At 37.3% G+C, this 13843-nt stretch overlaps 1 protein-coding gene across 4 annotated transcripts; it reads left to right on the top strand.

Annotated features, from left to right (window-relative positions):
* Positions 1-52: 52 nt before the first annotated feature.
* LOC309494430 (chloride intracellular channel protein 4) lies at positions 53-13722 on the top strand. 4 transcript variants are annotated; one of them, XM_082163778.1, is made up of 7 exons: positions 53-107; positions 1734-4036; positions 9086-9195; positions 10517-10642; positions 10726-10832; positions 10923-11104; positions 12452-13722. In XM_082163778.1, exons 2-7 carry the CDS (start codon positions 1742-1744, stop codon positions 12611-12613), a joined length of 2982 nt encoding a protein of 993 aa, XP_082019904.1. In that variant the 5' UTR covers positions 53-107; positions 1734-1741; the 3' UTR covers positions 12614-13722. The 4 variants fall into 4 exon arrangements, with proteins under 4 accessions (XP_082019904.1, XP_082019903.1, XP_082019906.1 ...); XM_082163777.1 differs by lacking the exon at positions 53-107 and having other exon boundaries at positions 1446-4036; XM_082163780.1 differs by lacking the exons at positions 53-107; positions 1734-4036 and adding an exon at positions 5112-5131.
* Positions 13723-13843: the final 121 nt, after the last annotated feature.

The raw sequence follows: 13843 nt of genomic DNA, 5'->3' as shown, positions 1-13843 counted from the left end.
AGCGTTGTGCATGGAGCATTGGGGTTGATGCAAGTATTATTTGTGAAAAAGCACTAGATTGTTCAAAATGTAACCAGGAACACGGGAGACACTGAAGACACGGTTAGGTTTGTGTAATGTGTGCAGTGCGTGCATTTTAAATGTGATTATGACAAAGATTATCACTGTAAAATGGTGTTTGAGTGCCCTCTTTTGGTCAGATTTGTTGTAATGCAGGCACATGGCAAAGCTGTGGACATTGAATGCATTGCACACTGCTTAAAATACAGTGTTCTGATGCTCAAATTACACTAAATATGTCAGAATGTCATTGCAAGTACGAAGATATTAAAGACTGCAAAAGCACACTTTACATGCAAAACAACAAAAATATTTCTTTCAGAATAAAATGAGCAGGAAATGAATACAGTCAGTGTTGTGTGACTGTTTATCAACCGTGCCACCTTACCTAAATCACTGTGACGCCCTGCTATTTTGAACAACATTGTATATTTCCCGTGTTTTTTTTTTACATGTTTTAACAGAAATACTTAACTTCTTAATAAATAACAGACTTCATTAATGTATAAAATTAATATATGGAGAGATTCCATCTATGTATTCATCCATCCATCCACTTTAGCATACTTTTTTTAAAGGTACTGTACATATTAATGAAATGATACTTTAAAAGATTATTATTATGATAAAATGATTATTAAAACATAATGACTTAAAATGGACTTTAAAGTAAAACTTTGGTTACACTTTATTTTAAGGTGTCATTATTAATTAATTAATTAATTCTTTATTCCAGACCCTTAGGTCCATATCACAAAGTAAAAGAAACAGAAAGAAAAGAATAACATACAAACATAGATTTACATACATTATTTCAGAACATACAAGCTTGAATTCCAGTGCTTCCAGAACCAGGAGGAATACCTTGTATCACTTAATGTAATCATTTTAGATCACTATGACAGTGTAATCATATATTTAAGTCATGAGTTATTTTATTGAACAACATGTACTTATTGTACTATAGGGTTAGGGTAGGATTAGGATTTGGTTGAGGGTTAGTTGCATGTAATACTTTACTGTAATTACTATGGTAAGTACATGTAACATATGTAACAAGATCACTGTGAAATAAAGTGTTACCAAAACTTCTAATTTGACATTATTAGAAAATGCACTTTTTGCACATTGTCATTAAAGTGTATTTTCTCTAAGCACACGTAAATGGCCTTTTATTTGATCAATATTAAATTAACCCAAGTGCAACTACAGTTTTTAAAATAATTATGCTTTTAAGATTCAATATATTTACTGATATGTTTTTAGATGTATAGTTTATTTTAATTCTACTTCGTTAAGATAGCAAACAGGATGGAGAATTACAATTCATTTTAAATAAGTGCCCTACCCTTAAACCGATCATCTTGAGCTGACCAGGCTCCCATTGGAGCGGATTTGAGTGGGCAGGCAAGTCATGTGGGGATCAGAATCCGAAATTTACCATAATCCTCCAGAGGAAAAGGGGGGAGAGAGAGTAATTCCTAGTTACCGCTACAGAACGTAGCCTGGAGAGGTAGACACAAGAGCTTTAGTGTGTTAGCTATACAACAAGTTCTACACAGTCATAGCAAACTCTAAACACTCGTCTAGCTTTTGAATTATGGCCCAGGCCAAAAGTGATATGAGTATCAGCATGGAGATTTCTAACGGAGCAGTTATCCACTGTCCTGTAGGATCATGCATGGAGATGGAAGATCGGCGGACTGGGGAGGAAGAGGAGGAGGAAGATGAGGTTGAACTAGCTGAAGAGGTGGATGAGGATATGGACGATGGTGGAGACGACAACGTAATGCCTTCAACACATGTGATCGTCCATAAAACAGAGCAAGAGGATTTTATGGAAGACCTGGAGCACCAAGAGAGTGCAATTCTGCAAAACGAAGAGGTAAAATATGGAAAGATGGAGGACGAAGTGGATATAACAAGGCCTGAGCTACCAGTTGAACTCTCAATTAAAGTGCAAACACAAGTTTCGAAACTTCAAAACGAAGCTGAAGTGCGTGCAAGAGCGTTCAAAGAAGTGGACATGGATCGAGCAGATGACAAGTTGGAAACGCTGTACGAAGATGAAAAGGAAAGCGATGAACAACAAGTGCAGACTTTGAGCGTAAGGAAGATGGAGACACAGGAGCTGCTCCTCTCTGAGGTAAGACAGCTCACTTATGGCCTCCTCGAGAAACTAGAAATCAAGTACAGAGATGATCAAAAAGTAAAAAATGAAATAGTTTTGCAAGAGGAGGAGCATGAAGAGGGTGTAAAAAACGATGTGGATGAAGAGCCATGGATGGTTTCTACCAGTGAAGCAGGTTCAAAAGAAGACTTTCAGAGTCTTGAGGAAGAGGAAGAACCAGAAACATTTGATAACACTGGCGAAGAACAGTCTATGATTGAGGTGCCTTTATTTGAGGACTGCAAAGCAATTGGCGAGCCAATGCACAATAATGCCATAGCCAAAAATAATGATGAAGAAACATCCACCATTAACAAAGCAGCAGAAGAAAGGGCGATTGACTGGATTGCAACAGAACAACCACCTCAAACTGATCTGTTTGGTGGAACCGTAGAGGAGATGGCCCAGCATTCATATCAGTTGGCGGAAAGCATCGTGCAACAACGTGAAAGATTAGAGTGGCTGCAACAAGTGGTGGAAGACACAGATCCAGAGAGCTGTGAGAGAATAGGTGCGGATACCCAATCACCCATTGTCAATGGACCTGAGGAGACAAGAAGAGATAAAGAAACAGATAAAGAGGTAGAAGGCATTGAAAGGATTCAAAGAGGTGTGGGGATTACCAAGAAGGAGGAGCTTTCTGCAGAGGAGGGAAGCTATACAGAAGTAGAACAGCCACCTGATGCTCCTGAGATTGTAGAAGAGGGGGTGTGTAAGGAGAAGGAACAGCCAAGACAAGTCAACAAAGAAGTGCCAATACCTATAGAAGAGGGGGCATGTAAGGAGAAGGAACAGCCAAGAGAAGTCAACGAAGAAATGCCAATACCTATAGAAGAGGGGGCGTGTAAGAAGCAAGAACAGATTGGCAATGACAAATGGGAGGTTGCAGAGGGAGGTGATGCTGCAAAGGAACAGCCAAGACAAGTCAAGGAAGAAATTCGAATACTTGTAGAAGGGGGTGTTGTGTGTAAGGAGAAGGAACAGCTTGGCAATGACAAATGCGAGGTTGCAGAGGGCGGTGATGCTGCAAAGGAACAGACAAGACAAGTCAAGGAAGAAATGCCAATACTTATAGAAGAGGGGGCATGTAAGAAGCAAGAACAGCTCGGAAATGACAAACGGGAGGTCATAGAGGGAGGCGATGCTGCAAAGGAACAGCCAAGGCAATTCAACAAAGAAATGCCAATTCCTATAGAAGGGGGGGCATGTAAGAAGCAAGAACAGCTTGGCAATGACAAACAAGAGATCGTAGAGGGAGGTGGCGCTGGAAAGGAACAGCCAAGGCAATTCAACAAAGAAATGCCAATACCTATAGGAGGGGGGGCATGTAAGAAGCAAGAACAGCTTGGCAATGACAAACAGGAGATCGTAGAGGGAGGTGATGCTGCAAAGGAACAGCCAAGACAAGTCAAGGAAGAAGTGCCTACAACAGTAGAAGAGGGGGCGGGGAAGTGGCTAGAAGAGCTTAAGGCTGTCATTGAAGATGAGCCAAGAAGGAAAGCCCAGGGGGGGCGAAAAGTGAACATACCTGCCTGGTTGAAGTCCAACGAGAGCTCAGATGCCCCTTTCCAAGAGCCACCGAGGCCCCTCGGCAGTCAGATCAGAACCATGAGCGGGGGCAGCGAAGGGGAGGTGAATATCAAGGCCATAGGTCAAGAGGTCACCATGGCGAATGGGTTCCCTGGGATCCCACCTGCCGTAATTCAACAAGAAGAGGTAAAAACACTGGGAAAGCCGACGAGGATGGTGACTCCAGCTCATCGGGATGGCGATCCTCTTGACCAGCAGATCTCCCTCTATGTGAAGGTATTCTATTGTTATTTATAGGCAGATAATGGTCAAGATTGCCATTTGCATATTGGAGTTTTAGAAGGGAAATGAGTCACGTGGGTTTTCTTTGTCCTCAAAATGTATACTTTGATATCTACAGGTTCTGCTCAAAAACGTAGTCGTTTTGACCGTATTATGATCTGCTGTAGTCAATATGCAATCTGGAAATTATCAGAAGCTTTAATACCAAGCTACCAAATATTTTAGTGTTTTTGGGAAGTAGGATTATTGTAGTGCATTTTACAGGGAAGGCAGAATTTTACATGCATATAACATGTCAAAAAGCAGACAAAATTCAAAATTGATTTGTGAAATAATGATTTGAGCCCTGTAAAGTCTTATTTTAAAAATGACAATGATAAGGCTGTCTTGTTAGCCATGCTAGCATACAGTTTCATACAATGACAGCATGTCCTTCTGCTCAGCAGATGGTGTTACTATCGCCAACACTAATTGCATTAGTGTCTTTGCTCTACTGGTCAGTTGGTCTGCTGTCATCCCGCTTCTAGAAAACCAAAATGTAATTCCCAGTCCTAGGCAATGTTAATTGATTAAGCAGGTACACCAACTTCACCACTAGTATTACTGCTGGGTGACCTGCTAAAACCAGCATGAAAGTGTCTAAAACATACCTTATACTGGTAACTGGTCACAAGGTGGTTTTAAAAACAGTAAACTGGTTCACATGACATAAACATCCATGTACAATAAAATGTAAGTCATATATCAATACTTAATGTTCAAGAACTAAGTCTTATTTAGGGGTAGCCTGACCTTTCCAACCACAATTCCAACCCTGTTTGTGATTTATAAATAGTTGTTGCTGGTGATATAATGCACTTAGTTAATTGAGTTATTCTCAGCGGGGTGTTGAGCTGATGGATTGATCGGTGAGCTAAAAATGAATCGTACACAATAGACACAACTTGATTCTAGAACATTCCAATAGAAAGTGCCATATAAAGTATCATATCACACACATTAGGAAAGAGCTGGCTATAGGTTTCACTTTTACAATAATCTGCTGTGTTGACTATAGTGCAACATAGATGTGTATTGACTACAGCAACAGTATGTATTTATTTATTTATAATTATTTATACAGTGAGTGTTTTGTAACCAGTCAAAACTACAACAATAGAATTTTTTTCGTATTCTTTATTCTATTCTATTCTATTCTATTCTATTCTATTCTATTCTATTCTATTCTATTTTTCTATGGACTTGTCTGAAACATTCGTAACAAAGCGTATAGCCAGTTTTGTAACCAAACAAAACTACAGTAATAGTATTTTATTTAAACAAAAAAAAATAGAAAAAAAAATCTATTCGTGGAATTGTCTGAAACGTTCGGAAACAAAGCGCACAGCCAAATTCTTGTTATATGAAGGAGGCTGAGCAGCGGGACGTTAAGCCTGGTAAAAATGTCCTTAAATCCCACCCGTATGTTTCTGCAGAGCGAACAGTAACAAAGACGCCCTTTGTGCGGGTTGCAGTGGAACACAGTAAAAAGTGCAACTCCCACAGACTTTCTGTACGTTTCAGATCACAAAAGTATCATTTTGTGTCTCATCATCAGTTTTTGTATGTTGTCCTGGATTTGCTTTGGTAAACAGGATCTAAGTGATGATATGCTCAGTTATTATGCCTGATACTGTGCCTGTTATTCAGTGATAAACAGCTGATTCTTATTTTTTTATGGGTTCGAGTGATGTGCTGCTCTTATATTGAACAGTGAAAGATGTGTTTGTATTTGAATACCTGTTGCCTCTATGAGAAGCTGAAGTGTAGTGGGTTAATCTCCCAGCATTCCTCTACACACTAATCTGATTTAGATATTTGTTGGTCTGAGTCGGCTGTGAGACGGATCTGAGATTCTGACTGAGTGTTTGGAGGGTAGAGTGGCTCCGTCCAGTCATAATATGATTCCAGCATGTGCAAAACTCACCGTCATGATGCTAGTGTTGCATGTGGTTGTCAGGATGTTCCTAATGGTTGCTAGGGTGTTCTGATTTAGGACTTTGCTGTGCGGTAGCTATAGGGTATTCTGGATTGTTGCTTGGGTGTTCTGGATAATTGTCAGGGTTCTCTGTTTTTGTAGCATTTGGCTATGCGATTGTTAGGGTGTTCTGAGTGGTGTTTAGCATTAGCACGTTGCTATGGGGTTGCTAGGGTATTAAGGATTGTTGCTATGGTGTTCTGGATGATTGCTAGGGTTCTCTGATTGTTTTTTAACATTTTGCTATGCGATTGCTAGAGTGTTCTGAATGGTTTTTAGAATGTTGCGTGATGTTTAGCACGTTGCTATGGTGTTGCTAGGGTATTCTGGATTGTTACTAGGGGGTTCTGGATAATTGCTTGGGTTCTCTGGTTTTTAGCATTTTGCAATGCGATTGTTAGGGTATTCTGAATGGTTTTTAGAATGTTGCTAGGGTGTTCTGAGTGGTGTTTAGCAATAGAACGTTGCTATGGTGTTGCTAGGGTATTCTTGATTGTTACTAGGGTGTTCTGAATAATTGCTAGGGTTCTCTGGTTTTTAGCATTTTGCTATGCGATTGTTAGGCTATTCTGAAGGGTTTTTAGGATGTTGCTTGGGTGTTCTGAATGGTGTTTAGCAATAGAACGTTGCTATGGGGTTGCTAGGGTATTCTTGATTGTTTTCCATGGTGCTCTGGTTAATTTGCTATGCGGTTGCTAGGGTTTTATTAATGGTTGCTAGGGTGTGTGTTTTTTTAGCATGTTGCTATGCGGTTGCTAGGGTGTTCCTAATGGTGTTTATGTTAACTGCTATGCAGTTACTTTGGTTTTGAAGATGGTTGCTAGGCAGCTGTTATAATAATTTAATTGCAGTCCAGTTACTGGTGTGCTTCTATTCAAAGTAAGGTTTTCGAGTGTCTCTAAAGAAGCCGCACTGCCCTCTACTGGCGTTATGTGGGTCTGTTTTACCCTCATGTCCTCATCCAACCCTCATCACAGTTTATCTTCAGGTGGCCCGACCTCACATAATCTTTCCACAACCTCCAGACTCATGAATACAGTGACACAGTAGTAACTCTACTCGATCCCCAAGGCCCTTTATAACACATACAACATGGAAATGTATATAGTTTATTTCTAGATCATTGTGCAATGTTAGATTGTACACTGGAAATCATAATAGCGATTCCCAACTCTGCAAAACTCTTTCATAACGCACGTCTCATGAACGGCGTCTCTATCGCTGATAACAATGAACAAACGTCTCAGTGTCTGAGTGTCCTGCGTGTTTGACCGTGTTCTCCAGCCCAAACACCCACAGAACACCAAATGTAATCAGTCATTCTGGAAAGACTTTTCCATGCCTTCAGAGAAACCATTCTGCATTCGATATTATGAGACATGTGAAAGCATTTACACCATGGCTTGGTTTGATGTAGCAGCTAAAAAATTGGGATTTCCTAGCATTGAGCTGTTTGTCAAGGTAAGACGTTCTCACATTAAACCTTCGAAGAAATAAAACATTTGTTCTTGTGGGATGACACAATATCTACATCGTTTTGCATTGTGTTCCATTATAAAATTAATGAGAGACTCTTTTGTGCGGTCGAATTTTACGCTTTATTCAACTGTGGCCTTTTTTGTGTGCTATCAATTAGAGCTTTGCTTATATTAAAGCATTTTCCAAGGCAAAATTCAAGTTTTATTGGGCCAATCACATAATTAACTATTTGTCTGAACAAGCTGCCTGCTGACAAATGAAATCAGTCATACTTTGGACGTTCTACTAACTATAAGTAACTTTACATGTCAACTAACTCTCATTAGTACTAGACTGTTAGGTTATGGTTTGGGTTAGTAGAATAAGTATGTAGTTGCAAAGTTTCTTATTGTCAGTAGAATATCTGTTGAGGAGCATCAAAATAAAGATATTAAGCAGACCGTCTACTAATACGCTAACGACTGATAGTTGACAAGTAGCTGCAAAGTTACTTACAGTAGTTCACAGACTCTCACAGAGTTGCTGATATGAATCGTATTTCACCGTATGAATGTGAAACGCCAATATTTTCACTCTAGTGTTAGTGTTGACTCGACATCTTGTGATGTTGTTTGTTCTGCAGCTGAACAGTTTAAGCTTAAGCTTATTTACCCATTTTTCGTAATTTATTGTGGCGCTCAATGAGGACGAAAGCTCCCTTAAAGGGACAGTTCACCCAAAAATGAACATTTTGTCATTACTTATTCACCCTTATGTTGTTCCAAACCTGTATGAGTTTCTTTGTTCTGTTGAACACAGAAGATATTTTGAAGAATGTTGGTAACCAGAGAGTTGACGGACCCCACAGAAGGAAAAACATACCATCAACTGGGTCCATCAACTGTCTGGTTATCAACAATTCTTTAAAATAGAAAGAAACTCATTCAGTTTTGGAACAACATGAGGGTGAGTAAATGATGACAAAACTTTTTTGGGTGAACTATCCCTTTAATGTTTTTTTTTTAAATTATTTTATTTATTTAATTTTTGTGGAAATTAACCACTTAAACTTAAATTTGCCTATTTAAATAATTTGGGTCAGTTCTTTATATGTCCGTTTAATTCTGCACTCTAAAAAATGCTGGGTTGTTTTAACCCAACTTTGGGTCAAATATGGACAAACCCCAAAACGTTGGGTTAAAAATGTAATTTAAAAATGTAACCCAACGGTTAGGTTTGTCCATATTTGACCCAAAGTTGGGTTAAAACAACCTAGCATTGTTTTAGAGTGTGTATTATTCTGAAGTTCGTACATCTTGTAGCGACAAACATATTTCACAAATTAACCTGTACATTTCTGGAATTCACATTATTAAACATCGTTAGTTATCTTAAATAAACGTATTACCTTGAAATCATCATTTTGCCATTGTGTGCAATGTCTCCACGTGTCAGGAAACTTTTGCAGTGCGCAGAGAAAATGAAATCAAAAGCAAGAGTTCAAACCCATTGTTACTCCACACTCCTGATGTGGTTAACGGACTGATGGGATGTTGTGTGTGTCCCAGGCCGGCAGTGATGGAGAGAGTCTCGGGAACTGTCCCTTCTCTCAGAGACTCTTCATGATCCTCTGGCTGAAAGGAGTCATCTTCAACGTCACCACTGTGGACCTCAAGAGGTGAAGCACAACATTCACAGAGACAGATTCAGACAACACAGATTTCCCATTAGGACAATTATGATTCCCAACAGGATAAAATGCACTTGGAGAACAGCAAAAGGATTTGTTTCCAGGATTTTAGGCTTCTGTAAGACATTATTCTGATTTAACTAAATCATATAGAAATGGTCTATACATTGGGATCTTATTTAATCCCATTAAGATCCGTTTGCTTCCAAATAATGATTGGAAGTTCCATTGGAATCTAAGATTTTTGATAAAGGGAGAGTTATTTTAGTATTATATATATATACATACATATATATATATATATATATATATATATATATATATATATATATATATATATATATTATTGTATTTATTAATATTTTTAATTGGTTTTTAGTTTTATATTTTCAGTTTTAATATTCATTTTAGAAATACATTTGGGTCCGTTTGACCAGGAAGAGTTGCATCAAAATAAAAAAATTATATAAAAATAAAATCCATGGTTTTTAGTATGAAAATTAAACTTTAGATTTGTGTTAAGACTGTCATTTGTAATTTCAGATATATAACCATTTAAACTTGTTACACCTTTTGCTTTCGTGTCTGTTTTGACCCGTGAGTGAACTGTGGCTTTACGCATGAAGTAATGCAGTTTTTTAATCTATAAGTTGTATTTTACAGAAGTAACTTGAGAAAAATCTATTTAATTATTATATATTACATGTTCTTATTTTCTAATTTCATATAATAATATATTCAAAATTAGAATTCTCATAAATATTGATAAAAAAATTATCTTGCATTGGTTTTTACTGTAGTTCATTCAACATTTCAAAGAATTTCTAATTTTTTTTTATTTTAAAGAAGTAGTAGCATGGTAAAAACATGGTATCATTCAAAACATTAAAACCTTTGCACATTCACTCATTAATGGGAGATTACTGGTCAGATTCAATGTTGTTTTAGTTGGAAAATATTAAGTTATGACTGTTTTATAAGCTTATGTTCTACCGTGCAACAGGTGTATACAGTTTTTATAATGCATTACAAGGGTTAAGTTTTAGTAATTTTGTTATGTGCTTTTGTCATTTTTTTCTTCTTCTTATTTTTTATTTTTTACATTTCCATTTAGCTTTAATTTATTTTCATTTGATTTTAGTTTTAGTGATTTTAGTACCTCAACTTATTTTATTTCAGTTTCTAATTACAAGGTAGGGTTAGACCCTTATTTTATTTAATATTTCAATTAACAATTTTTAATAGTTTTAGATTTACTTAGCCATAACCTTGCTGACGAAGGGCTGGTTTGTTGATCCGCGTCTCACAGGAAGCCTGCAGATCTACAGGATCTCGCTCCAGGAACCAACCCTCCATTCATGACCTTCAACGGAGAGGTTCTGGTGGACGTCAACAAGATCGAGGAGTTCCTCGAGGAGCGATTGGTCCCACCACGGTACTTTCTCTATCGGTACACTTCCCATTTCTTTCTTATTTGCCTCAGATACTTAAAAAAAAATATATATATTTTTTTTGTAGATACCCAAAGTTGTCAGCAAAGCATCCAGAATCAAACACAGCAGGAATAGATGTATTTGCCAAGTTTTCTGCCTACATCAAGAACCCTCGTAAAGAAGCTAATGAGGGTGAGTTTAATGGCTTTTAGTACACAGATAGTCCTGGTTGTGACTCTTTTCCTCCATAATAGTGTTTTATGTGGAGTTTTATGTATTCAGGTCTGGAGAAAGCTCTTCTGAAGTCCCTGAAGAGGCTGGATGAGTATTTGCAGACGCCGCTGCCCGAGGAGATCGATGCCAACAGCACAGATGATCCCGAAGCGTCCACACGAGGATTCCTGGACGGACCAGACCTCACGCTGGCCGACTGTAACCTGCTTCCCAAACTACACATCATGAAGGTGCTTTTCTTCAGGCTCCTTTTCCTGAAAGCCCAATATATGTTTAAAATATTCTAATTAATCTCATTTAAATCTTAATTTTAATCGCAGTGAAAAGTTGAATTGAAAAATGTACATGAATGCATACATTTGAAATGTCGTCATATTTAGAGTGTACCCCTTTTTCTTTATTAATGACATGCATAATAATATATATTATATATACTGTATATAGTTGCAGAGCTACTGTACTGCTAATAGATACACAGACTCGCTGCTGATACATATACAGTAAATCCCATAGCAGATTTAGGCAGGTGGAGCTGGGGGAGGTAGAGGGGTTCAGGACTAGATTACAGAAAACAATGAACCAGACTATTTAAATGTTGAGCAAGCAATCTCATTGGCTGCAGGTTCAGCAGAGACCAATCAGCTTGTGCCGTGCGGTAATGATGTGATTGCTTGCAGATTGCATGTTAAGGATTGATCAGTCTGCGCCCTCTAGAGTTTAATGGCTAAACTAACACACACACACACACACACATACAGTCAAACCAACATTTATTCAGACACCTTCAACATTTCTCACATTATCACAGTTTATTCCCTATAGTTTAGAAAATGGTCATAAAATATGACAACAACTCAGTTGATATTTGACTGGTTTTGTCCGTCCTTCTGTTAGACTGTCTCACACATGAATTATGTTGAATATCTGTCAGCTGTTAAATTTAACTACACAATTAGATAATACCAGTTTAGCTCAACCAATCACCAAGCAATGCTTCATTTTGTTCAGTCTGTGTGTAAAAAGAGCATTAGCAATTAAAGACAAAACACTTCAGCAAAACATGATCAGGTCAAAGTGTCCCAATCATGTTTGGTCCCAAATGTTTATAAATGTTACTGGTAGTCCCTGTATGAAGAATTGTTGGGTATAATATATCACAGTTTACTTTATTTTGCTCTCCTCACTTACAGAAATTAACTATAGTGTTCTGCACCACTGTAAACAAAAAAAAGTTGCTGCCTTAAATTTTTGAGTACAATCAACTTAAATTATATTAAACTGACTTAAAAAAAGGAATCTTGTATAACTTGAAAATTGCTTAACTTATTTTGATGAGTTAAAGCAATGTAAAAACATATGTTGTCATAACTTATTGATAATATACATTTTTACAGTGTACTAAAAAAAATATAAAAAAATATATCTGGTGTCTAAATAACTTTTGGTTTGACTGTATATGTATAAATAACTTCTGGGCCACACTGCAATTATATATTTTTTTACTCAGTAATTTAAAATGCATATGCTGGATTTCATATTCCCAACCAGTTTAATCCCCTGCATACTCTTGTTTGTAGATTGTTGCCAGGAAATACAGAGGTTTTGAGATTCCTGCTGAGATGACCGGAGTTTTGCGATATCTGAATAACGCCTACCAGAGAGAAGAGTTCATGAACACCTGCCCTGCCGACCGGGAGATCGAGTTCGCTTACCTGGACGTCGCCAAAAAGATCAAATAGTTCAGCATGACCAGACAAGTAGTGGTAACTCATAGTTCTCTTGTGAGCAACGTCATATGCTTGTGTGTGTGTGTGTGTGTGTGTGTGTGTGTGTGTGTGTGTGTGTGTGTGTGTGTGTGTGTGTGTGTGTGTGTGTGTGTGTGTGTGTGTGTGTGTGTGTGTGTGTGTGTGTGTGTGTGTGAATGCACTCACTGGTGGAGCTGCATTAATACTATGGAGTATTGATCCTAAATCGGTAGAATGGCATCAGTTCTCCTTAAATCATTGGCAGGACCAGAAAAATAGTATAATACCAGACACCGAGATAAAATATTCTGTCTGTTAGTACACTGAACAACTTCATATGTATCGTATCTGTCTCTAAAAAATGCTGGGTTGTTTTATCCCAATTTTGGGTCAAATGTGGACAAACCCAAACATTGGGTTAAAAAAATTAATTTTAAAATTAAATTGAAAATTAAATTGAAAATATTAAATATTATGGGTTTGTCCATATTTGACCCATGATTTGGGTTAAAACAACCCTGCATTTGTTAGAGCATGTTTTCCCTCTGGATGATATAGATAGACTAGATATGGTATATTCATAATGTTCACCATGGCCTTGACCAAAATCGTTCTCATAATCATTTTTAAGCTATGGATCTCTATTTTATTAATTTTTTTTGCATATATGTTGTTTATTTCTGAATTTTTACTTGTGATTCTTCATGTCAGGCCAGAATATTTACACATACATTTTATATTTACATTTTATATTTAAAATAATAATAATAATAATTTGGAAAATCATGTTCGTTATTTACAATATCACCATGTCTGGTTAATGAAACCCTCCTTTTATATATCATCACACAAGGCTTTATTCCACAGGTTGATGGATTTTTTTAAATGATTGACATTTCTAGGTAATTGCTTTGTCTTTCCACGCTTACGCTGAAACTGCTTCATTTATATTTGATTGTTTTTATCAATGCATAGAATTTTGTTAAAACATTCTATTTATGCATCTTTGTAACCTTGCATGAACGCCTTATGACGCCTCATATTAAACGAATCAGAATTCATCAAGTCTTCGTGGTTTTTAATCTTTGAAGGTTGTGTGGAGATCTTGAAAAGACTCAGTGAAGCCGGTGGTCTCCAAGTTTCATAGTGACCTCTAACTTTGAGAACTTGTGCAAACACTAATACAGTGAGGCCAATCTCAACAAAGATCACATGTCCACTGTC

Source organism: Leuciscus leuciscus (genome assembly GCF_965113295.1).
Source record: "Leuciscus leuciscus genome assembly, chromosome: 3".
Classification (NCBI taxonomy): Eukaryota; Metazoa; Chordata; class Actinopteri; order Cypriniformes; family Leuciscidae; genus Leuciscus; species Leuciscus leuciscus.
Note: the sequence above shows the minus strand (reverse complement) of the source record. Positions and strands in the feature narration are given on the sequence as shown.